This window comes from Amblyomma mixtum, chromosome 1, assembly GCF_055824585.1.
Source record: "Amblyomma mixtum isolate Tamu chromosome 1, ASM5582458v1, whole genome shotgun sequence".
NCBI lineage: Eukaryota > Metazoa > Arthropoda > Arachnida > Ixodida > Ixodidae > Amblyomma > Amblyomma mixtum.
This window is the reverse complement of record NC_143012.1, coordinates 323,783,225-323,806,856: the sequence shown is the minus strand read 5'-3', so window position 1 is coordinate 323,806,856 and position 23,632 is coordinate 323,783,225. Positions and strand designations below refer to the sequence as shown.

At 48.7% G+C, this 23,632-nt stretch overlaps 1 protein-coding gene across 3 annotated transcripts; it reads left to right on the top strand.

Moving 5' to 3' along the window:
* Nucleotides 1–662: 662 nt before the first annotated feature.
* Nucleotides 663–23,433, top strand: LOC149372754 (phospholipase A1-like). Of its 3 annotated transcripts, XM_089567297.1 has the most exons (7): nucleotides 694–779; nucleotides 5,561–5,617; nucleotides 10,092–10,339; nucleotides 12,387–12,611; nucleotides 13,137–13,383; nucleotides 20,433–20,636; nucleotides 21,758–23,433. In XM_089567297.1, exons 2-7 carry the CDS (start codon nucleotides 5,584–5,586, stop codon nucleotides 22,060–22,062), a joined length of 1,263 nt encoding a protein of 420 aa, XP_089423423.1. In that variant the 5' UTR covers nucleotides 694–779; nucleotides 5,561–5,583; the 3' UTR covers nucleotides 22,063–23,433. The 3 variants fall into 3 exon arrangements, with proteins under 3 accessions (XP_089423422.1, XP_089423420.1, XP_089423423.1); XM_089567296.1 differs by lacking the exon at nucleotides 10,092–10,339 and having other exon boundaries at nucleotides 663–779; nucleotides 12,391–12,611; XM_089567294.1 differs by lacking the exon at nucleotides 12,387–12,611 and having other exon boundaries at nucleotides 663–779.
* Nucleotides 23,434–23,632: the final 199 nt, after the last annotated feature.

Below are 23,632 nucleotides of genomic sequence, written 5' to 3'. Positions count from 1 at the left end.
ATAAATCAATAAACCAAACCAAGCTGTACCATCATACAGGCCGGAGTCGCATCAGAGCTACGGTAATACGCAGAGCAAAGTGTCCATCTAAAAAAAAAAATCAGTCTAATTCATTCTATGCCTGGATTACCAAACTGCGGGAACGCATGCGGGATGTTCAATATTTTGATGTTAACCATACACAAGCAACATAAAGAAATGTTTATGCACTTGTAAAAGCCCACATGGGTGCTTGAGGGTTGACGTCACTCGCAGCAGACATTGTATGTGTAAAAAACCCAGTGAGCGGAGAGAACAAACTTTACATGTCAGGAGATGAACCTAGAAGCTGAACCGATAAACTAGCTCCTAAAAATATTGGTGCGACAGCGCGCGCAAGCAAGTTTTGATTCTGACGTGCCATCTGGCACGCACACGCTACGCATTGATGCCACGGAGGAACTTCATACTCGACGTGCTAGCATACTTTATCCAGGAACTATAGGTATATGTATATGCGAAGTGCTTGTTCCCAGAACGTCAAAGATATATAGATTTCGCGGCCCGCCTTCCCTGCACAATGAGTACGCTCGTGCCAAAGTGGTAGATAAGCATTGATAACCCGACTTAGAGCCTAACATGTGCGGCCGGGTTGTATAGAGATAACGCGGCACCGGCGCTAGTGCCTGTGCCGCTTTATCGGGGAAGGCAATTTGCAGCCAAGTCTCGCCGACTCGCCGCAGCCTGCGATGTTGGAGAGAAAAACCTAGTTTCTTGGTGGGACGCTTCTTTTCTTGCAAGTGAGTTTTCCGACCTGCTTTCGGACACTGAACCGTAATGAAAGCACGTTAAGATAGCTGTCGGGTGACAATGTTTCTTCACAGATGAGAATGCTCAAAGGACGTTAACATAAACGAACGGAGCGGCAGGCAGCAGCTGTCTACGGCTTTTGTGGCTGCGGTTAATGAATGTAGGAACAAGTTCGTTTTTCTTTTTGGCAGTAACTGTTTTCCCGTAGAAGTATATATCCAGCCGTTCAAGATTTTATTAATTTCGCGCCAGGAGTGATAATTCGGACGGTGAGAGCCTCATCACTGCGCAGTAAGCGACGAATTGAAATAGAATAGGCGCATATACATTACGCACCTTCCACAGTGAGCGTTGTCTATACAAAGCTGACTTTTTGAGTGGAGCCAGTCCCCGTATAGTGATCTGCGCATTGCCCTAACCGCTCGGTGAAATTAATCCATTAGAAATATGAGAGGGTGAAGAGGATATATGCATGATTACAGTGTTTCGCTAGGGATGCTTTTAATTCTGGACGCCAGCTAGTTATCTGGGCCGGTCGCTAGAAGAAGGTGAAGAAGGAATGGCATTTACAATCTATAGGTGTGACTGAGGTTTGTTCCTGGGACACCACCGCTTATTTCGCTCGCACAGTCATGCGTGTTTTAGCTTGTCTTCTATCCACGGTTATAATCTCATCTATTAGGCCACTTCCTGCCTTGATGAAGGTTGCACAGACTTTGAGTAAAGTATGGAGTCTAAGGGGTTTGCTTCTAAGTCGTGCTGTCCTAAAAGTTCTACCTACAGCATATTTAGAAAGCTGGCGATGTACAACGCGCCACACAGCGTAGCTCAAAGGCTAGCTTCTTGGACTCCATACTTTTTATAAAGGCTGCAAGTGTAAGTACACATACGACCAATATAAAGGGGAACGCTTCGGTAGCACTCAAGAAGTATTTTTGGTTTTACCACTGCTCTGAATTTGAACAAAACGAAACCATTTATTCAGGAGAAATCTACACTCGGAAATAAACCAAACGTGTTTTTCACATCTTTATTTGGATTTTAAGCGTTGGCTGCTTACTCGTAATGTGCTCCGTTTCATATTTCTTGCACCTTTGCAACTTCCGGTTTTGAGACGAAAGAAATCGTTCACGATTTGTGTCGGCTTTGAGAGGAAGACGGATTGCGAGAAAATTTCGAATGAACTGAACGTAATTGAGGAAAAACGAAGAGGTAATTGTCTCGAATTGCAAAAACGTTTCATCGTTTTTGAAAGGTCTATATATAGGCTGTGGATGAACGGCACCCGGTCAGTAGTGGGGACAAGTCGCTATGTCCACCCTGTTAGTTTTGTTTCGTCCTTAGGTTGATTAGAATTCCTTCGTACTCCACCCTTTTAGCACCCGAAAACATAACTGAGAAAGCCCTCAATTATACGACCTTCACTGTTGCCGGTAAGGCTCATTTATGAGTCCGCAATTCGTTTGCCTCAACAAGAAAGAAGAAGTAGCGTTTTAAGTTGGGGAGATTTGTCACCTACATCTCTGTCGTCTTTCAATTATTAACTTGCACTTTCTTCGTGATCCCGCAATATTAGCAGTGATTGTTAAAGCACTTATAGTCGCAAACCAGCGCGTAATTTGCTGATTTGAGACGACCACTGTGCCAGAGAATTTGGCGAACCCCGGTAATATGACACGGTACAACCAGATACCTAATTCAGTATGTCCAAACACTTGACCTCTCTTTTTAATGTAGCGTTAGCAGAAATGCATGAAAATGCGAGGGAGATGATGAATATAATGACAGCAGTTATGATTCGGCTGAATAATTAGGACTATGGGCGCGCATACTTGACTGAATCAGCACTAAATTTTGCACTACTTTCTGATTTGAGGGGAGAAATTCTAATTAACGACACGGGTACTTTATCTGCATCTGGCCGTCTATTAAACTTGGGATGACGTGTTTGCTATGCGTAATAAGTATTTATGAATGTTTTGCTGGAACTACCACGATGACTTCAGACAGTTTATTGCAGTACGAATAATGTAGAACTGCGTCGTGGGTCACGTGCGGTCTGACGCTGTCAAACAAAGAGAGGACCAGATGACGAAATATGATGATTAAAATGAACAATTGTCTCAGATAGGAAGCAAGAGGCTCATATCCTATATTGCCAACTTTGCCTGCAGCCGCAAAAACGAGCACTCAACCTGAATACTATCAGATATGCTTTTTTATGCACGTCCGCAGTACATATTCTGAGTGGTCTGACTTCTCGTTGATTATGAGTACAGAGTTTAAAAAAATTAAAATAAAGAACAAAATTGCTGCGCCTGAGGTTAGTATTATGAAAGGGCGCCTTAAAATAAATAAATATCCCAAACATCTTTGGACACAACTTTGAGACGAAGACAGTTGGCGTATTGGTTCCATAGTTCTGTGGTTTGAACCATCACCCAGATGCGCATTCCACTCGACTGACGTCATACAGATGAACCGTGTGTGCTGCGGCGAAACCAGATGTTCCTCAAAATATTGGCCGGAGCGTGTGCACAGCTTTTGAGCGATGGCTTCCATATTACGGATGTCGAGAGCGACGGTCTTTAGCACTTTATTAGTTAAATTATTTGTTGTACATATTGTAAGCATTGTGCGCGAGCTTCATCTTCATTTGTCTGGGTATATTCCATCATCTTCCTCCGCGTCGCGAACGCCATTCCTGCGGGTGGCAGAACGCCATGGTCACGAGTGCCATTCATGCGGGTGGAGAACGCCTGCTCCGGGCGTTCTCAATCTCACAGTATCTTGTGCATAAAGAGCCTTTTTCGGCTAAAAAGAAAATGTATAAAAACCGCTAGAGACTACATAAGCTTGATGGACGTTGCAACAAAACAGTATCAAACACTTGCATGCATAATGGCAGGAAGTACGGGAAGGACTTTGAAGCAAAAGAATATCAAAACGGTGCAACTTGCATGGGGGTTTCACGTTGAGACAATTAAAGAAAGGAAGCAACCTCCTTCAGATGGCCATTAAAGAAAAAATGAAATCATGCACTTCGAAACTGCAAGCTTTGAAGGACACTGGTACAAGGTATGTTAACGCACACAGTTGGCGGCATGACTAAGGAGCTACAAACGATGATAACATGTCAGAGGCCAAATCATCGCCAGACAGCAAGGACGTGTATAACGAAGAAATCGCGAGAAAATAGCCGCAGAGTTAGCACAATTCGCAATTTGATGCCTTTTCTAGATAAAAAAAAATTCATTATATGGCAGGAGAATACCTTTCAGGACCAACGTTGGAAAATAAACTAGTCAAGCTTTGTTGCTGCACGTTGGTCAGAATAACGAAGTGCGCTAGAACGAAACCGTTGCTCAACAGCCCTATTTCGCAGCCAGTACCAATTCATACGCGCCCGCAGGGGCGTCTGCAACATGCAGATGTTGGTGAGTTGCGGCACCACGGGTTCCTGAGCATCCGCAGGGACATCCCCGTAGGGGGATGATGGTGACCAGTGCGCCACCACGGACCCGAGCACCTGCGCCTTTTCCTGTCTTCCCTTCTATCATAGAAGTTGTCTCCGCATTGGACACACACACCTTACACTATAGCTTCCTACTGCCAAAACAAGAGAAACCAGTCTGTGAGAATGTTGAGATAAACTTATAATTAATCACATTTCATTCTCATGTGCAAAACATGAAAAAGTAAGGATAAAGTATTTCACTTAATTTTACAATGAACGCATTCCTTTTCACCCAGCACTGGTCTTAAGCGACAATACAATAGTTGACATACCTTGTGTTTTTAGTTTTTAAAGAGAAGCAGGTTTCCTCGAGAGACTGATCCACTGCTTTGCTTCAGTTTTTTATATCACCTCAGACGCCTTCTCATTCCTGAGAAGAATGCTGAGGTCTTTACTTGATTAGTTGGGAGCCTCAGGATCCTTGCCCTGCCAAGGATGGCCGCCGAGGTTACTCGACCTTCTTTAAATGTTTTAATACCAGCCATTTCTAAAATTTATTTCCCAGCATTACGATGTAATAGCAACTAACTTTTTAGGCCCTTTTCACCACCGAAGCCCTTTTCATCACTGATGTTTTTCACTTTTCTGTAAAATTTTGCGCAAAACAATTTTCTTACATCTTGAGCTTGGCGCATGATAGCCTTAGATGCTTATGCGCCATTAAATACAACATTACCAATTCATACCAACAAAGAAGGTCGCTTTTGTCATCCGCACGCTGCTGGCGTAGGACAAGGTTAATTTTAAATTAATTAGAGAGTCATTTCCTCTTTATTCCTGCGTAACCTACAGCTGATGGTATTTGCACACTGTGCTCGTACGTTCGCCGCGCGAGGCTTCATGTTTTGCACAGCGGCATGTTTTGCAAAATAATATTATATTTGGTCCATATTGCCGCCCTTTTGCTGTAATTAGCACTGTTTATAATCGGTTAAAACTTCTCACTAGGTTGCGGGCGTTATTGTCATTTTGAAGCACGTATAACGACATTAAATAACGACGTGTAGCACAAACTCCGAAAATAACGCCATTAACAAATTGAGGGCATTAAACATTTGCTGTCATTTTTTGTGCATGTGTGGCACGGGTATGAGGCGTTGTCAGTCTTCAGCGCATCTTGCAGGCGGTAATACTGCGATTGGAGGGGAAAAAAAGGTTCGCACCTCAAAGCTCACGCGCCTCTCCTGCGATGTTTCCAAGCTTTTTGTTAACACACCGTTAGTTGCCTTCCTTCCGCTTTTTTTCTCGTTTCAGACTCAACTGCACCTAACAACGTTATGAGGTGGTCTGCACTTCTATGCGCACTGCTTGGTATGTGAAACGGTGCTTGCATCGAATAAGCTAGAGAAATTATTTTACAATCTTTTGAAATCAGTAAAATATTGTTCAGCGAGAATTACGTTGCAAATACTGTCGTAGTACGTCAGAGTACGCTAAGCGAGAGAGAGAAAGAAAAGAGAGAAGTATTAAAGGATTATTCTGGCGGATACGATAAGCGGAATGGACAGACATGCGCGCACACAGGTTTTGTTAAGTCGGTTCCCTCACTCAGGTTTTGCTCCGACTCCCCTCGAACTAGATAAGACATGGTCAATCAACGCTTTTGAAGAAAACTTGTTTTCTGCTTCAGACTTCTTCGGCCATTGTTCACGGCCGAATTCAATCTGAAGTGTTTGTTACAAAAGCAGTTCCTCTCTGACAGCTCTATTTACGGTACAGCAGGTAATGGGTCTGGCCCCCATGTCATGGGCCCCAGTTGATCGTGGTCGGTCGTAGTTACTCTGGAGCGCTGCAGTAAAGCGTTATTCTCAGGTTGAACAAAACGGCTTCACTATAGGCGGGACATGTCGAGCTGTGATGAATAAGAAAGCACAGGCATGGCTTGCATGACCTTCTTTTTATTTTTATGCACGTTTTCTCTCTCCGCGTTGTTTGGCTTCTCACTCTGTACCGACTAGCCCAGCTAGGCCCCTGATAGCCCAGATGCAACTCTAAAGTCTGAGTGGTCCTTTTGTTTCGGTTGTGAAAGCAATGGCTTCTGGCGTCGCTTTTCAGAGCTCGAAGTGTTCGTAAGAAGTATATATATATATATATATAGCGAAGTATACGCTTCGTTAAAGGAAACATATTTATTCAACTCGACGTTTCGATCGGAAGACCGACCTTCTTCAGGAGTGATTTTACATTGTGAAGGCATCCCCTTTTATAGGGGCGGGCACAGAACCCGCCCCTATAAAAGGGGATGCCTTCACAATGTAAAATCACTCCTGAAGAAGGTCGGTCTTCCGATCGAAACGTCGAGTTGAATAAATATGTTTCCTTTAACGAAGCGTATACTTCGCTATATATTCTTATAAGCAGTCTAGTACTTCACGCTTTCGCAACCTATATATATATATGTCAGAAGCCAACAGCCACAGAAACCAAGGGGCACAGGGGATTTTTTTAAAATTAATGTATTTATTTTGTGGTGTTGATCAATTTAGAATATTACTGAATATGTCATCGCTTAAAGCTAATTGATTAGAAAAGCAGAAGAAAAAACAACCACATGCCGCCGGTGGGATCCGAACCCACGACCTCCGAATTACGCGTCCGGTGCTCTACCTCTGAGCTACGGCGACGGCTGTCAAACCTTCTGCTTTCGGGGGTATTTATGTTTAGGAGTAACCTAACCTTGAGAGTGTACATCAGCGCCACCCACGTTCATAAGCGGCGGACGTAGAACGTCCTGAGTTACCGCAGGTGTGACGTAGAACGTCATCGAACGGAGAGGGTGGAAGCTGTGTGAGAACCCTCTTATGCTTCCTAAGGCATCAAGGCTGCCAGAATCGAGGCCCTCGCTAAGCAATTAAGCAAACAAGGAAGGGGAATGAGGGGCTCGTTGTAAATATGTCAGAAGCCAACAGCCACAGAAACCAAGGGGCACAGGGGATTTTTTTAAAATTAATTTATTTATTTTGTGGTGTTGATCAATTTAGAATATTACTGAATATGTCATCGCTTAAAGCTAATTGATTAGAAAAGCAGAAGAAAAAACAACCACATGCCGCCGGTGGGATACGAACCCACGACCTCCGAATTACGCGTCCGGTGCTCTACCTCTGAGCTACGGCGACGGCTGTCAAACCTTCTGCTTTCGGGGGTATTTATGTTTAGGAGTAACCTAACCTTGAGAGTGTTCATCAGCGCCACCCACGTTCATAAGCGGCGGACGTAGAACGTCCTGAGTTCCCGCAGGTGTGACGTAGAACGTCATCGAACGGAGAGGGTGGAAGCTGTGTGAGAACCCTCTTATGCTTCCTAAGGCATCAAGGCTGCCAGAATCGAGGCCCTCGCTAAGCAATTAAGCAAACAAGGAAGGGGAATGAGGGGCTCGTTGTAAATATGTCAGAAGCCAACAGCCACAGAAACCAAGGGGCACAGGGGATTTTTTTTAAATTAATTTATTTATTTTGTGGTGTTGATCAATTTAGAATATTACTGAATATGTCATCGCTTAAAGCTAATTGATTAGAAAAGCAGAAGAAAAAACAACCACATGCCGCCGGTGGGATCCCAACCCACGACCTCCGAATTACGCGTCCGGTGCTCTACCTCTGAGCTACGGCGACGGCTGTCAAACCTTCTGCTTTCGGGGGTATTTATGTTTAGGAGTAACCTAACCTTGAGAGTGTTCATCAGCGCCACCCACGTTCATAAGCGGCGGACGTAGAACGTCCTGAGTTACCGCAGGTGTGACGTAGAACGTCATCGAACGGAGAGGGTGGAAGCTGTGTGAGAACCCTCTTATGCTTCCTAAGGCATCAAGGCTGCCAGAATCGAGGCCCTCGCTAAGCAATTAAGCAAACAAGGAAGGGGAATGAGGGGCTCGTTGTAAATATGTCAGAAGCCAACAGCCACAGAAACCAAGGGGCACAGGGGATTTTTTTAAAATTAATTTATTTATTTTGTGGTGTTGATCAATTTAGAATATTACTGAATATGTCATCGCTTAAAGCTAATTGATTAGAAAAGCAGAAGAAAAAACAACCACATGCCGCCGGTGGGATCCGAACCCACGACCTCCGAATTACGCGTCCGGTGCTCTACCTCTGAGCTACGGCGACGGCTGTCAAACCTTCTGCTTTCGGGGGTATTTATGTTTAGGAGTAACCTAACCTTGAGAGTGTTCATCAGCGCCACCCACGTTCATAAGCGGCGGACGTAGAACGTCCTGAGTTCCCGCAGGTGTGACGTAGAACGTCATCGAACGGAGAGGGTGGAAGCTGTGTGAGAACCCTCTTATGCTTCCTAAGGCATCAAGGCTGCCAGAATCGAGGCCCTCGCTAAGCAATTAAGCAAACAAGGAAGGGGAATGAGGGGCTCGTTGTAAATATGTCAGAAGCCAACAGCCACAGAAACCAAGGGGCACAGGGGATTTTTTTTAAATTAATTTATTTATTTTGTGGTGTTGATCAATTTAGAATATTACTGAATATGTCATCGCTTAAAGCTAATTGATTAGAAAAGCAGAAGAAAAAACAACCACATGCCGCCGGTGGGATCCCAACCCACGACCTCCGAATTACGCGTCCGGTGCTCTACCTCTGAGCTATATATATATATATATATATATATATATATATATATATATATATATATATATATATATATATATATATATATAGACGCCAACAGCCACAGTAACCAAGGAACACAAGGGATTTTTTTATTAATTTATTTTGTGGTGTTGATCAAAGGAGAATATTACTGAATATGTTATCCCTTAAAGATAATTGATCAGAAAACTAGAAGAAAAAACAACCACATGCCGCCAGTTGGAACCGAACCCACGACCTCCTAATTACGCGTCCGGTGCTCTACCATCTGAACTACGGCGACGGCTGTGAGATCGTCTGCTTTCGGGGTTGTATACGTTTACAAGTGTCCTAACCTTGAGAGTGTTCATCAGCGCCACCCACGTCCATAAGCGGCGGGCGTAGTACATCCTATATATATACGTTATATATATAAACGTCGAGTCGAATAAATGTTTCCTTTAACGAAACGCATACTTCAATATATATATATATATATATATATATATATATCGAAGTATACACTTCGTTAAAGGAAACATATTCGACTCGACGTTTCGATCGGAAGACCGATTTTGTATATATATAGATGAAGGATGGTCCCCCGTTCGAAACTGTTGGTATTAAACAAATATAATCGGAAAGTTGTGAGCCCTTCATTGTACAATTCCTTCTGGCCCATTTAACGATGAGACCTGCAACTATATATATATATATATATATGATGGATTACACATTTGGTCCCGGCATACCGACCAGCACTTGTCTTTTGAGCTATAGATCGAGGGATAGGTTTTATGTCTCCGCAGGGTAGCCCATCTCCGAGCCCTTCCGGGTTTTCGGTCGGCAGAGCATGACTGGAGGGTTTCCGCAATGGTCTTAACGTACCGTCCGAGCGCTTCATATGTGGTTAGATTTTAATGATCATACGAAAATGTGTCATGTATACTCCTTTCTCTTTCCTCCTGTACAGCTCTACAATTCCCTAGTCATACTAAACCTTTTGATCCCCAGGGGTGAGTGTGGTAGGCGGCGGCCACGTGGCTATGGTCCTCCTGGTGGGGGAGTACGTTAAAATCTTAGTTCGACCTGATTTAAAGTTTTTTCTCTCTCTGTATTCTGGCTTCGTTGTGACCACTAGCGCTAAGAGTCTTTGCATGAAGACGCGGATGAACAGCGATTCTTTTTCTAATTCCCGTGGGCAGCAAGCGGCGTGGTGCTGGCCTTCGCTGCACCCCTGTCACCTTCTGCATTGGCCAACTCTGAGGACGAAGACGAGTACGAAGAACTAAGCTCTACTGACATCGAAGATGTGGAGAAGGCCTTCAGGCGCTTTCAGGACGGCGCTATGGCGCACAGCGACGACGTGTCAGCCGCCATTAAAATCGCAGGACTGCCAGGCATTTTTGACGTCTCCCGGAACCTGGCGCACCTTAGGCCCCGTCCTCCCCAGGTACAGACATTATATAAGTCGGTGAAAACATTGAAATAGGTTTATGGAAGTACATTTATCGGCCACATCGAAGATTATGAGTAAATTTAGGCTTTTTATTTTTTATTTAGCGCTTTGAGGAGCCGCGTCTAAGATTGTACACAAGACTTTAAAAAAATTGTCGCAGCTGCTATCGCAACTTCTGTACGGATTTCCCTGCAATAGTAAGTCCGTGAATCGCCATATTCGGACTGCTAGCTGCAGTTACGGGTACCTGTTATGCTGCGGCAGTGCTGAGGTTTGAATATTTGACATTGGTTTTCGTTGGGAGCTTCTCGGCGTGGCCCCTTGTACTATCGGACGCCAACTTGGTGGGATAAGGGGCCATGCCGGGTAGCATCCGCCTCTTATTCGAGAGGTGCTGTGTTCGATCCCCACTGCCGCCGGGTATCCACCGGTTTATTTAATGTGTACAAGATTTGCCAGGCCTGGTGCTCGGTTCTTCTGGGTTGAAATGCTTGGAAAAGGGTTGTTTGTCACCTCTCTCTTCCTTGATGGAAAAAAAGGGCCACAATAGGCTCCACCTTACAAGAAAGATTTTAGTCCTTGGCGGGTAGATTTTCTATTGAGGGAGAGGAAAGAAGTTTTCGGTCTGCCAGAAAGTTTCCCGTCAGCCGTACACGGAGTAAGCCTGGGCCGACACTGCCCAAGCCTACGTGCTCGGGTAGGGGGCAAGCGCGAGTGCGGGCTTCATCCCACATCCCTCTGCTCTCATAGCGGTACTCTTAACGGGCGCTCAAAGAACGCAAGTACCAGTTCTGCTTTCGCTTTGTCCTCACTCTCTTAGCTTACTGAGACACCTGCAGGCCTCAGCGTTTCCTGGCGATGGCCCTCGTCTCCCGGAGGGAGAGTGAGGACAGACCCAAGCAGCACTCCTGAGTGATCCAAGGGCTCGGGTTACACAGGGACGCCCCCATCCCCGATGACGTTGGTCAGTGGGGGATTTCGCTGCAGTGATTTGCTTGAGACAGACGAAGCAGCCCATCCCTGGACTGCGACGATGTATGAACTCTCTACCACACTTAGCTTAACTCCCTTTAGGGCGCAAAAAAGGGCCAGAAGTTGGCTGTACCGCACTAGACGGATTTGAGTTGTTCGGCTGCGGAGGTAACCACTGACCCGCCAACGCAACGGTTTGGTCTACGACCCTTATCCCAAGTATTTAACCCCAGAAAATTCAAGCAACAGGCCGGGGAGGTCATGTACCCATTAGGAAACCGGCGGGTACCCGATAGGTCTAGGTATAGTACACTGCACCTCCCGAATGCTAAGTGGATGCTTTGCTAAGAGGCCATCGCTCTGGTATGAGGCGTTCGGAGTGCCTGTTCAAGCCCACTGTGACGGGATTCCAAGGCGGATGCTCCTTTAACAAGCCATGCAACCATAAGAAACCGAGTACAAAGGCCCGGCAATGCTTGCACTTATATTGAGAAACCCGGAGGGGTACCCGGCCGGCAGCGGGAGTGGAGCCTACCACCTCCCGAAGCCGATTTTGGATTTTTTTTTGCATTCTTTGTTGAACTCGAGCACTTAATGCATCTACCATGTGGCTGGTTTCTTTGGGTTCACACGGCCTTGTGATATCCTAACTCTCTCGACCAGTCAGCGAATTTTGGGACACCAGTCAGCCCCGGTGTGCTCGTGACGCAAACTCGGATGCTATCTAGAAACTATATTGCTCATAACCTGATGGAAAGGTTGTGATGATATCACAACGACACGTGACATCTCTCGACCAATCAGGGTGACCCCCATCAGGGCAGGTTATGACGACGTCACAAGGTCGCGTGACCTCTCTCGACCAATAAACTGATTTCGCGGCATCGGACGGCGGATTTAGCTCCTGCTATGAACTCTAATGCTATCTCATCAAAAGAAAAAAATGAAAGTCCAGCACATGGAGGGCGAGCGTGTCTACTGCATTAGCTATGGCAGTAGTAGCCCTTAAAAAAACTTCAGATTCGCGACCTGCCAGTTTTCATATTCTTTTTGTCTCCGCCATTACAAGAAAGTCGATCCACACTTTCTGGTCTACACCAACATCGGCGAAGCGGGGGCAGCCACGGATGCGCCTCCACGGGAACCTGTCCTGAAGCTACGCCACGACGATGACTTTGGGGCCGCGGCCAAGCACGTTGCAAGAGACCGGACCCTGTACTTCGTGGTGCACGGCTACCGCAGCAAGGGCACAGCGCAGTGGGTGCAGCGCATCAAAGACGAGATACTCGCCCTTGTACGTACATATATGTGCTTCGTACGTGGTGCAGTGCAAGAACACTGCTCCTGGCAACGCGTAGCATGGTCCAGAGCCGATACGTGGGGCGTCGCGCTTGCAGTCACCTCTCCTGTTGTTGTTGTTTGCCTCTCCTCCTGTCCTCTCGCATTTCCTCTCCTTTCTTCGTCTCTCCTCACTCGGTTGTCTACGGGAGCTATTGCAATAAAGCGGCACTATAGTAAAAACATGCACTGTGCGTTAGTTGTCGGTTTGTCTATAATTTTGCTGAACAATTTGCATTCTGCAGACAAGAGGTTCCGCGGGAGCGCTCAGGGAATTAATCGCATTGCCAATTTTTTCGAATGGACATGCTCAAAAGGCTCCCCGTTCTCATAGCTCTTCAGGGAGTCGCTAGAAAGCGTATATCGCACTCATTTCGTGGTAGAGCAAAAACCGCTGCCTCACTTTTCAGCTTGTTTGTCTTTTAGTGCAACCCGCTTGCATCGTTCTCAAAGTTCCTCGAATTCTGCCCTCCGAGCGCAGGAGGAGTCCACCGTGGTCGTCGTAGACTGGTCGGCGGCCTCCTACGTCAAGAACTACAGCGTGGCTGCTGCCAGCACGCGCACCGTGGCGCGCCTGGCGGCCAAGCTGGTCAAGGAACTGGTGGACGCTGGCACGCTGACTACCTCGCGTGTCCACTACATCGGCCACAGCCTTGGCGCCCAGACCGGCGGCTTCTTTGGGCAGGACGTGCAATCCATGACAGGAACCAAAGTGGGGAGGATAACAGGTGTGCTGCGCAGTTTGGGAGTTCTTTTTTTTTTATGCGAAGCATATTGCTAGAGCTACCACTCACGCCGTTGCCGTGGGACCCCCACGTGACACCGTGACGTCACACCACGTGACATCGGATGAGAGAGCCGGCCTCCACCTCGCGCCGTCGCCGTGGGACCCCTAGCCGTCACACCCGCGCATTCCCGCGCATTTCGAACGCGCGTTCACACTCGGTGTAGGTGAAACGCTCGCTCCACCGGGCAGGCAGACGCGGCTTCCGTGGCAATCCAGGCGCTCACCCAACGCGCGTCTCGGGGTTAGTCGACGTTCCGCTGTAGCCATGCCGTTGTCTTCCCCCACGACGAAGGCTTCTAGTGGTTGTATTAAAATGACCAAGTATTCAACCAAGGAAAGCCATGTATTACCAAGCCTAGCCACTAATATGCTTCGCATTCCCCAGGCTTAGCCAAGCTGAGCCTCAGCAATTTTTTTGCTCATGTACCGCACAGGTTCCAAACTTGAAACACTGAGTGAGGAAGAGGGGTGCAGAAAATTTGAGTCAAGAAAAGGTACAATATCCAAGAATGCAAAAATAAAAAATAATACACAATTTGAACTGCCAATAAATAGCAGAGCGTCCAAGTAAAATGTTTCATATTTAGCCTGGATCGGGCGCCGCTCAAAAGGTCACCTCGACACGCATGGTTTTCCGTGCAGGCCATACTGTTGACCGCTACACTTGCTTGCTGCTCAATCAGCAAGCAAGGGCAGCCGAAAACAGCGTCTACTTCACTGCCACGATGGTCGGTGATCATGTGCAGACCTCCAAGACTTTGGCAAACCTGCAGCTGGCTGTGTGCTTGAATTTACTCGTGAATGTCCAGTCGAACCAATTGCAAGGGCAGTTAAATTACTTAAGTGGGCAAGTAGTAGTAGTAGTAGAAGACGTTTATTCGGCCAAAAGTTACAGGCCGAGCATATCGACCGCCTGGGCGACCAGAAGTCGCTGTTCTTCCTCCCCTTCAGCGCCAAGCCAGTCGAGCCAGGTGGTGATGGATAAAGAAGGTGGGGGGTAGGAACCCGACTGCTGAGCAGCCGGGCAATAGAAGAGACAATGGGCAAGGTCCGCATAGTTACAGGGGCAGTTGGGACAGGAAGGGTCCGATCGATAGCGATAGAGAAAGAGGCGAGACGGGGTGATGATTGCATTCATTTGAACGTGCCGAAGAAGGCGAGCCTCCGGCACTGTGAGTGATGGATGAGGGGGAGGGTAAAGGCGTTTGTCGAGGCGGAGCTCGAGGTAGACCTCTTTTATGGTGCGGCGAAGGGTGAGTCTCCCACCGTCCTCCGAGGGCTTGGGCCAGGGGATCAACGGTGCCCGGAAAAGTGTGTCACGGGCGAGCTGATGAGCCAGCTCATTGCCGTCAATCCCTGAATGCCCAGGGACCCAGCGGAGGAAAACGATGGAAGGCTGCAAAGCGGAGACCGCTCGTTCGACCTCCTGTTGAAGAGAAGGGGTTAGGGTGCGTTTCTGTATGTGGTGTAAAGCGGCTTGTGAGTCTGAATAGACTGTGTACTCTTGAAGAGAGGGAAGGAGGGCAAATGACTGGAGGGCATGCGCAATGGCGAGGACCTCGAGGGACAATGCATCCGGAGGGCGTAGAAACGGCCCGCTGGTGTGAGTTTCAGGAGCGGGGAGGTGGGGGTGGTACAGGGCGTAGCCGCAGGAACCTCGAGGAGCCACGAAGGAGGCATCCGTGTAAGCTACACCCTGGGTATCAAAGAGAGGGGAATGGTGCTGTGCGGCCGCATGACGACGGCCGGCGTGCAGAACGGGGGACATGTTGGACGGAAGGGGGAGGATCCGAAGATTGGGAGCCGGGGTGGGAATAGGAGAGGTAAACGGAGCGCAGGGAATGGGCGAGATACCCGCTTGAGTCAGTAACCACTGACCCTGACGGGTAAGGGAAAGCCGGGCAATCTGCGAGTCATGATGGAGAGAGAGCAGAGAACGGAGAGGATGAAAGAGGCCTGTTGCAAAGATCTTTGCAGTAGAGGTAGTGATAGGGAGGTTGAGAGCTGCCTTGTAGAGGCCCACAAGGGCAGTCTCAAGAGCGTTAAGTTGAGTCTGATTGAAGGAAACGTAGGGTGCAAAGTACAAGACCTTGTTGAGGGCCAGCGCGTGGGCAACTCGGCACGCATGAGCCTCGTGGAGACCTGAGCGCCGAGTGACCACGCGCCGCAGGAGGTGAGTTACGGAGTGGCAGGTGGTGACAGCACGGTGGAGGGCTTGCACGTTCTTGGCTGCATGCAAAGGAAAGCCAAGAACTTTGCACTGCGTGACGACAGGAATGGGAGAGCCAGAAAGGTGGAGAGAGACGAATTGGTTGTGTGAGCGCTGGTATGAGGAATGGTTGAGGAGAAGGAGCTCGGATTTTTCAGGAGCAGGAGAGAGACCAGCAGTGGTGAGAAAGGAGTCGATGAGATCTAGGCCACGTTGCAGGGTGTCCTGTACGTGACCGGGAGAGCCAGACGAACACCAGAGAGTGATGTCATCGGCGTAAAATATATGATGCAGGTCGGGAATTTCAGCTAGCTGGGAGGCGAGAGGGGCCATATCAAGATTGAAAAGGGTAGGAGAGAGAACAGCACCTTGAGGAGTGCCTCGGGTGAGGTTGTGGGGGTCGGACAGATAGGTGTCGACTCGAAAGCGAGCGACACGTTTAGAGAGGAATGAGCGGATATAACAGTACATGCGGGAGCCACAGTCTAGGGAGGCGAGTTGGGAAAGGATGTGGTCGTGGCAAACACCGTCGAAGGCCTTGCGAACATCGACGGTCACAAGTGCGTGAATTTGAGTGGGGGTAGGTGACAGAAACGTGTGCTGGAGAACCAGAAACATGTCCTGTGCACAGACGTGGCGTCGGAAGCCGATGAGAGAATGAGGGAAGAACTCCCTCGTCTCGAGAAAATTAGAGAGGCGAGTCAGGGCCATTCGCTCAAGGGTCTTACCAACACATGATGTCAGGGAGATTGGGCGGAGGTTAGAGAGAGAGGGAGGCTTGCCCGGCTTTGGAATCATAGAAATGAGGGAGGAGGTCCAGGAGCTGGGCAGGCAGCCGCTGTCCCATGCATCATTGTAGGTTTTAAGGAGGAATTCTTTGGCGCAGTCAGGAAGGTTGCGAAGTGTGGTGTATGTAATGGCATCCTCACCGGGAGCCGAGCGTGTAGCATTAGCAGCCAGAGCCGATTCGAGCTCCCGGAGAGTGAAGGATTGGTCCAGATCGGGGTTAGGTCCACCGCAGTACACCGGGTAGGAGGGTGCCAGAGGGGGCGGGAGATAGAGGCGAGCTGATCAAAAACATCGGAGGGAGTTCCTTGAGTGAGGGCTTTAGCTAGAGTGGGAGCAAGGGCAGGCTTAGTGCCAAGGAGGGATTTGAAGAGAGACCATGTGGATCGCGAGTGCGATGCAGAGTCAAGACGGTCACAAAGAGCACTCCAACGAGAGTGCTCGAGTGAGGCGCAGTGGGCGACGATCTCGGCCCGCAGAGCAGTGATCCGGGAAGAAAGTTGGGCATTGTGGGGTTGGCAGCGGAAGGAGCGTTGAAGACGTTTACGGCGACGCCATAAACGGAGTAGGTGAGGATCTGGGTCTGGGACTGGGTGACAAGAGCGAACACGACGGCTACTGGACGTGAGCGCTGCAGTGATGCGCGACGTCCAGTCGTCGTAGGATTGAAAGGAGTCAGAGGCGAGATTAGCGCGGAAGGCGTGCCAGTCAGTATGAGTGACCGGATGACATCGAGGGATGTGGGAAAGAGAGGTGGAAATGTGGACAAGATAGTGGTAACTGAGAAGAGTTTCGGCTGTCACTTGCCAGTGAAATGAAAGTGAACCGCGAGAGAAAGTGAGATCGGGTGTCGTGGGACGCTGTGAGGCAGTGTCCGCTCGAGTAGGGGAGCCAGGAGTATTGAGAAGGGTGAGGTGGCGTTCCTGGGCCAGACAGTGGAGGAGGCGGCCGGGTTTGAGGGTTTGAGGGTAGCCCCAGAGTGTGTGAGGGGCATTAAAGTCACCACCAAAGAGGAGATGGGAGTTAGAAGGAAGAGAGTGAAGGAACTTGCCCAGGGCGGAAAATAAAGAGGAGGTAACAGGGAGGTTGTAGAAAGACAAAAGGGCGAGTGAGACGCGGGAAGAAGGGTGGTAATAGACCACACCAACTAAATATTTAAGAAGGACGGAGGGGATATCAAGTGGCTCCACGAGCACGTCGCTACGTACATAAATAGACGCAAGTGGTGTGGCCGTAGCGGCATGGTAGGCGCGGTAGCCTGGGACAGTGCGGGCCGTCCGGGTCTCCTGGAGAAGGAGAAAATGGGGCAGGGAGGGGCGGGCGAGTAGATACTGGTGGAGGGGGGTCTTATTATGGCACAGATTTCGGCAGTTCCACTGCACAATCTCGAGGTCCTCGCCAAAAGCCATTATGATAGTGTAGAGGTAGAACTTCGTGAGGGTACGCGTTCCTTCTTTTTGGCCGGGGGCAGTGACTCATGCAGGGATTGGAGCGTAGAAGTGAAGGATTCTAATTGTTTGGATTGTGCTTGGAGGGTGGTAAGAATCTGCAGAACCGATGTCTCGAGCTGAACCAAGCGAGTGTGGTGTGCCTGTGTGGTGGTTTCGAGAAGATCAGCCAAAGGGGCGACCTGGGCGGTGGAAGCCCCTGAAGCCGAGACCCACCCATACCTCGCCGGTGTCAACTTCTTCCGACGCGGCCGCCGCGGGGCCTACTCCGACCACGCTTACAGCCATGTCTCAACCGGCTGCGTTCAACACCGGCCACACCACCGCACCCATTCCCGTCGCGGTCACCGACGCTGGGAGCTCCGAATCGACAGCCGCAACGCAGCCGGCAGCGTTCGTCACCGCCGCGGCGTCCACTGCTGGCCAACTCCACGCATTAAGGGAAGCCAAGAGCTTCGGGCCCACAGACGCATCGCAGTCGACTGCGTTCGTCGCCGCCGCCAGTGCCGCCGCACCTACTCGGACCACACTTCCCGCTGACAGCAAGTCCAGCACCTTGGTACCTGCGTCGCAGATTGCGGCTCAGGCTGACGACACAGCAGACATGGACCTTACGGCGTCCCCGGTCGACGGCCATCTTATTCCGGCCCCTGAGGTCGGCTGGACCACCATCGGTGCCTGCCGTAAGCCTGCCTCCGCCACCCGGCCCCGCACCGAGCTCATCACAGTTGGCATACAGCTTCCCCCTGGCACCCTCAACCCCAAGATACCGCTCTACGACGTCCTCGCCGCAGTCGTCTCCGCTGCACAACTGTCCTCCGAGAGCAGTGCGGAGATTACCCTTCAGGCCAAGCCAGCCCAAAGCCTTGTGTTTTTAAAAACACATTCCCCTCTCACCGCCCACCTCCTGCTTTCTATCACGCATCTTCAGCTTCACGGTAAGCCTATCACCATTAAAACATATGCCCCTAATCCTCCCATCTCATGCCTCGGCGTCATCCATAACGTCGGTGGCCACTTCACCCCTGATGACCTCATGCATGATATCGAATCATTCAAAACCGATATTCTTGCTGCTCGTATGATGGGCACCACTCAGTCGGTGCTCATAACTTTCGCTGGAACCGTAATCCCCCACTTTGTGTATTTCAAACGCGTTGCCTTCCGGTGCCGTCCCCATAAGCCTAAGCCTCCCACCTGCACCCGTTGTCTCGCTCTTGGACACCGCGCCCACCAGTGTCCACAGCACAGCGTTCCGGCAAAGTGCCGTCGCTGTGCTGCTCCTCTACCCGCCGACCCTTCCGCTCATGTATGTGCCCAGCCCTGGTGCGTTCATTGCCAGGTAAACACCCACCCCTCCCTCGACCCCACTTGCCCCTTTCTCCTCGGTAAACAACGCGAGTGTGCCAAAGCTGCGTACCTACGACGCCTAGCTTTGCGCCGGGCCACGCAACCCACCCCCTCCTCCTCCTCTAATCATGAACCTCCGTCAGCTCCGGTCACGTCACCACCAGGCTCCTACGCCGCCAAAGTTAAAGGCTCCTCGGTTCCAGCGTCCCTTTCCAGCGTCTCTTCCACTGCACCACCCTCTCCATCCCTGACTGACGAGAGCCGCTCCTTCGACCTCCGGCTCGCTATGCTGGAACGACAGCAGCGAGAGCAACAGCGCATTTCCCACGACCTACAACAGAAGATCCACGCCTTGACCCAAACCCTCCAGACAACCACCTCCTCTCTTACCTCCCAGCTTACCAAGCTAAATGAGTGGGCAAGTAACTAATAAGCAGCGATGGCTGCGACGGGAATCAATCCCGGGCAATGTAGCTCTCAGAAATCCAGAAAAATTCCATGTCCTGCCACAAATTAAGCTGTCTTTGGAAGTCTCATCAGGTGACTTATTTTTTAGAATTAAAGAACAACACCTGATCTTTCTATCTGATGCGACTTTCTTTACTTAAATGAAAAGCGAAGAAACAAAATGGCTGAGGCTTAACTTGGTTAAGCCTGGAGAATGCGAAGCATCATCGTGTCGCGTAATTTGGAGGCGCACAACCACAGCGACGGCTCGCGAGGTGGGCCCCCGTTTCTCCACTGTCGTGACGTCATTGTGTCACGTGGTGTGACGTCATGCATCACTTGATTTGGAGGCGCACAACCACAGCGACGGCGCGAGGTGGGCCCCCGTTTCTCCACTGTCGTGACGTCATGTATCACGTGATTTGGAGGCGCACAACCACAGCGACGGCGCGAGGTGGGCCCCCGTCTCTCTACTGTCGTGACGCCATCGTGTCACGTTGTGTGACGTCATGTATCACGTGATTTGGAGGCGCATAACCACGGTGAAGGGCTGAAGTGGTAGCTAAAGTAGTATGCTTCGCATAAAAACGGTATTTGTAGCTTCTTATTCCTTTGTGCTGTATGAAATGCTACGGTTTACTTTGCCGTGCTTTCTGTCCGCCAGTTACTGTCTTAACGCAAGTCATTTGTATTTCTGCGCTGCCAAAGTTAGTCGTTTATTGTACTACATTTCTCGTCGCCTGCACGTAGGCCTTGATCCGGCGGGCCCGATGTTCGAGTATTTCGACGCTTACTTGCGCAAGGAGCATGCCGACTTCGTGGACATCATCCACACTAGCATGGGCATGGGCTTCAATTTCGTCCGGGGACGCCTGGGCATGACGAAGAGCTCTGGCCACGTGGATTTCTACCCCAACGGCGGAAGGCAGCAGCCCGGCTGTCGCCCCTTCGGCCGTGAGTGTCGGGCTGTCACATTTACCACACCGACAGTATTGATGAGAGAGCATTAGAGGTCTCATTCATAAGAAAAGCTGGTGTCCCTTCTGTCCATCCGTGTCACGCACACGCAGGCAGCAACCTATCCACTACGGCAGGTGACAATGAAATAATTCAGATAAATATGTATATGTATGAATCTCTCATGCCGAAGGGAACCTTTACGCATATTAAAAACAAAGATTAATTGAAAGTGTCATCTGCCTAGCGCGGCACCGACTAATCCGACTAGTCCGACGAAGTGCTGACTAATCTTCAAAGCTGCACAGAGTGTGCCATGCCTAGGCTATATTAAAAGCCACAAAGTGAGGCCGCAGCACAGTCTTCCTGCTCACGACCTTTCCGTATTAACAGGATCAGACACTTGTATAGCGCTTCGATGCCTTCTGTTGGTTCTGTCACATGTTGCAGAAAAAATTACTCTGAGTGATCATGCAACTGAAGAAGAGTTCATAGGATTTGGCCGTAGAAAATGAGTATTTCTTGAATGCGCATACAAAGGTAACATCTTCAATTGTAGCCACGCTGCCTGAGATAAAATTACGGTTGAATGAAAAATTTTTCGCCGGGAGACGCAGGGAACGGAGCTGCCGTGCTGCGATCTGAAGAAAATCTTCATGAAAGCCAAACGTTAAACCTCTCTTCCGGAGGCGGGGTAACAGGGATTCAAGCAGTGAGCTGATGAGGACAATTTGTTGGAATGAGGTGACCACGGCAGGTATACGACAAGGCTAATTTAAGGTAACTTTTATTTAGCCCAGCTGATGTTAATGCTAAATAAGGCGATGATGATGAAACTTGTTCGACAAGTTTGCTCAATTTGTGCTTATTAGTTACGGAAGCTAATCTCACTCAGGACAGCGGACTACGGCCGAGATTCTCAGCAAAAATCTCTTCACTCCTGTAAATTATATCTGAACATGTGCATACCTCATGTGCATGCGCATGCTCTTACTAAGTTTTGACTGTTTTATTTAGCCATGCTATCTTCCTATTTGAGAACCAGCCTTCGGAAAACAGTTTAATGTGTGTCTCTCTTTCCCATTTCCTTTCCCTCATTCACCTGTTCCGGAAGAAAGGCTTGGACTGCTCTCACTCGCGGGCAACCTTGTACTACGCCAACTCAATCCGCACCTGCAGCTACCCCACTCAGCGGTGTGACAGCTACCGCGCCTATCGGAGCCACCAATGCAAGCCCTGTGACCAGGTGACCTGCGGAGTCATGGGTCACAACGCCAGCTCCGAGATGCGTGGCAAGCACTACCTGAGCATCTCCTCCGTGTATCCCCATTGCCCGGGAACGGCCTCGACACAAACCGCTTCCATCGTCCTACTGCTGTCGTCACTGGCATCCGTGGCGATAAGATTCGCTTCTAGGTACTGAATGTCTCGGCCTTTCGTTAAAGGTCTATGCCACTCTGTTGAGCCTCTGGGACGTACTTAACTCGCACTGACGAATGAGGAAGCGAAGGAACTTCAGAAATCATTTTACAGCAGGTATGCCTTTACCAGTTGTATCGAAATATTTTTTTTTTGCCGCAGAATAGTGTGCAGTAGTTTGAGTGAACATTCTATTCGTATCGATAGGCAAAGGAACTTGAAAATTCAATTCAGTATTATCTCTAATTCAGTTCAGTCGATCATTCTGCAAAATCAAATTGAAATAAGTTCAACTCAAGTTTAATGGCATTCGAGAATTGGTTACAACGACGCACTCTCTACGACACACAATTTGATACAACGGCACGCTCTCTAGGGCATATCGCGTGGTACATAATTTGAAGCAGTTACACACTCTTATCACTCCCTCAAAGGCTTACCTGAATTCTTACCTAAAAAAGATAGATTTTTTTTTTTTTTTTTTACCAAACAGGCGGTGCTTTGCACTAACCCGCCCATTATGGGATCGCTGATATCTTGTGAGTACGCCTGTAAGTCTGTGTCGCGGTTCTGACGTGAAACATTGTTCAACGTTGGGTTGTGCAGATTAACTATATTGAGGTGATGTTTGGAGCAATAGGGCGCCGCATCAACTCGGTGCGAGCACTTGTACAGGTACAAGGTATTTATGTCATAGCTCGCGGTTCAGTTATGAAGGTTCCCTAAAACGTGAATGCAGTGTCACGGAAAGTGCTGTGGCGTGTATTAAATATATGGCGTCTTTGCTTCATTTTTCTAGCCCTCATGGTAATTTAACCGCTCAACAGCAACCATTACACACTGGTATTAATGCAGAGAAATAAACATTATAGAAGAAAAAGCTCAAAAAACAATAAAGTAATAGAAGAATCCTTCTGTTATTGCACAAAGTTCGCTGAATTTAGCTCGCTTGTATCTGAAAAAAAGTACCCGTCTTTCTTGTGATTTTTTTATTGATTTCTTTCCGCCAGCTACGTTCCTGTGTTTGTTTTGTAAGGATAAAGAAGAAGATGCGTCGGATGATTTGAAAAGACGAAGACGAGGTGACAGTGTTCTCGAGAGTTTTTGCCAGCGCAACGCTTGTGTGTCTTTTGCCGACCTGATCCGAGACTGCTGCCGTTGCCGTTCCCGTCGCCCCAGTACCTCGTAACAAACCCCCCGTTACAGTTTTTATTTAAGAAATGCTAGTCCTCTGCCTTTGCTGTGATAATCGCCTTGATGCTGTGATGTGATTCTTGTTACGTGTTATCTTTCGGTGTAGTAGAAATATTTCTCATGCGTACGCTTATCTATTCTCATTATAAAAATCATATGGTTTTTGTCATTTAACGCATAAAAAAATGCCTGCCAATGTCAATACCAATAAAAAAACACCAACCAGTTCGCCCAGGGGTTGCGTTCTTTAGTTTACTTATCGTGAAGAATTCAGGAAGAAAAATTTAGTGAAGAAATGGCTACGATGTCAATCGTTCGGTTGTTCATTTAAAATTATAAACATAAATTTAGCCCACTCCTCACTGAAGCAACGAAAACCT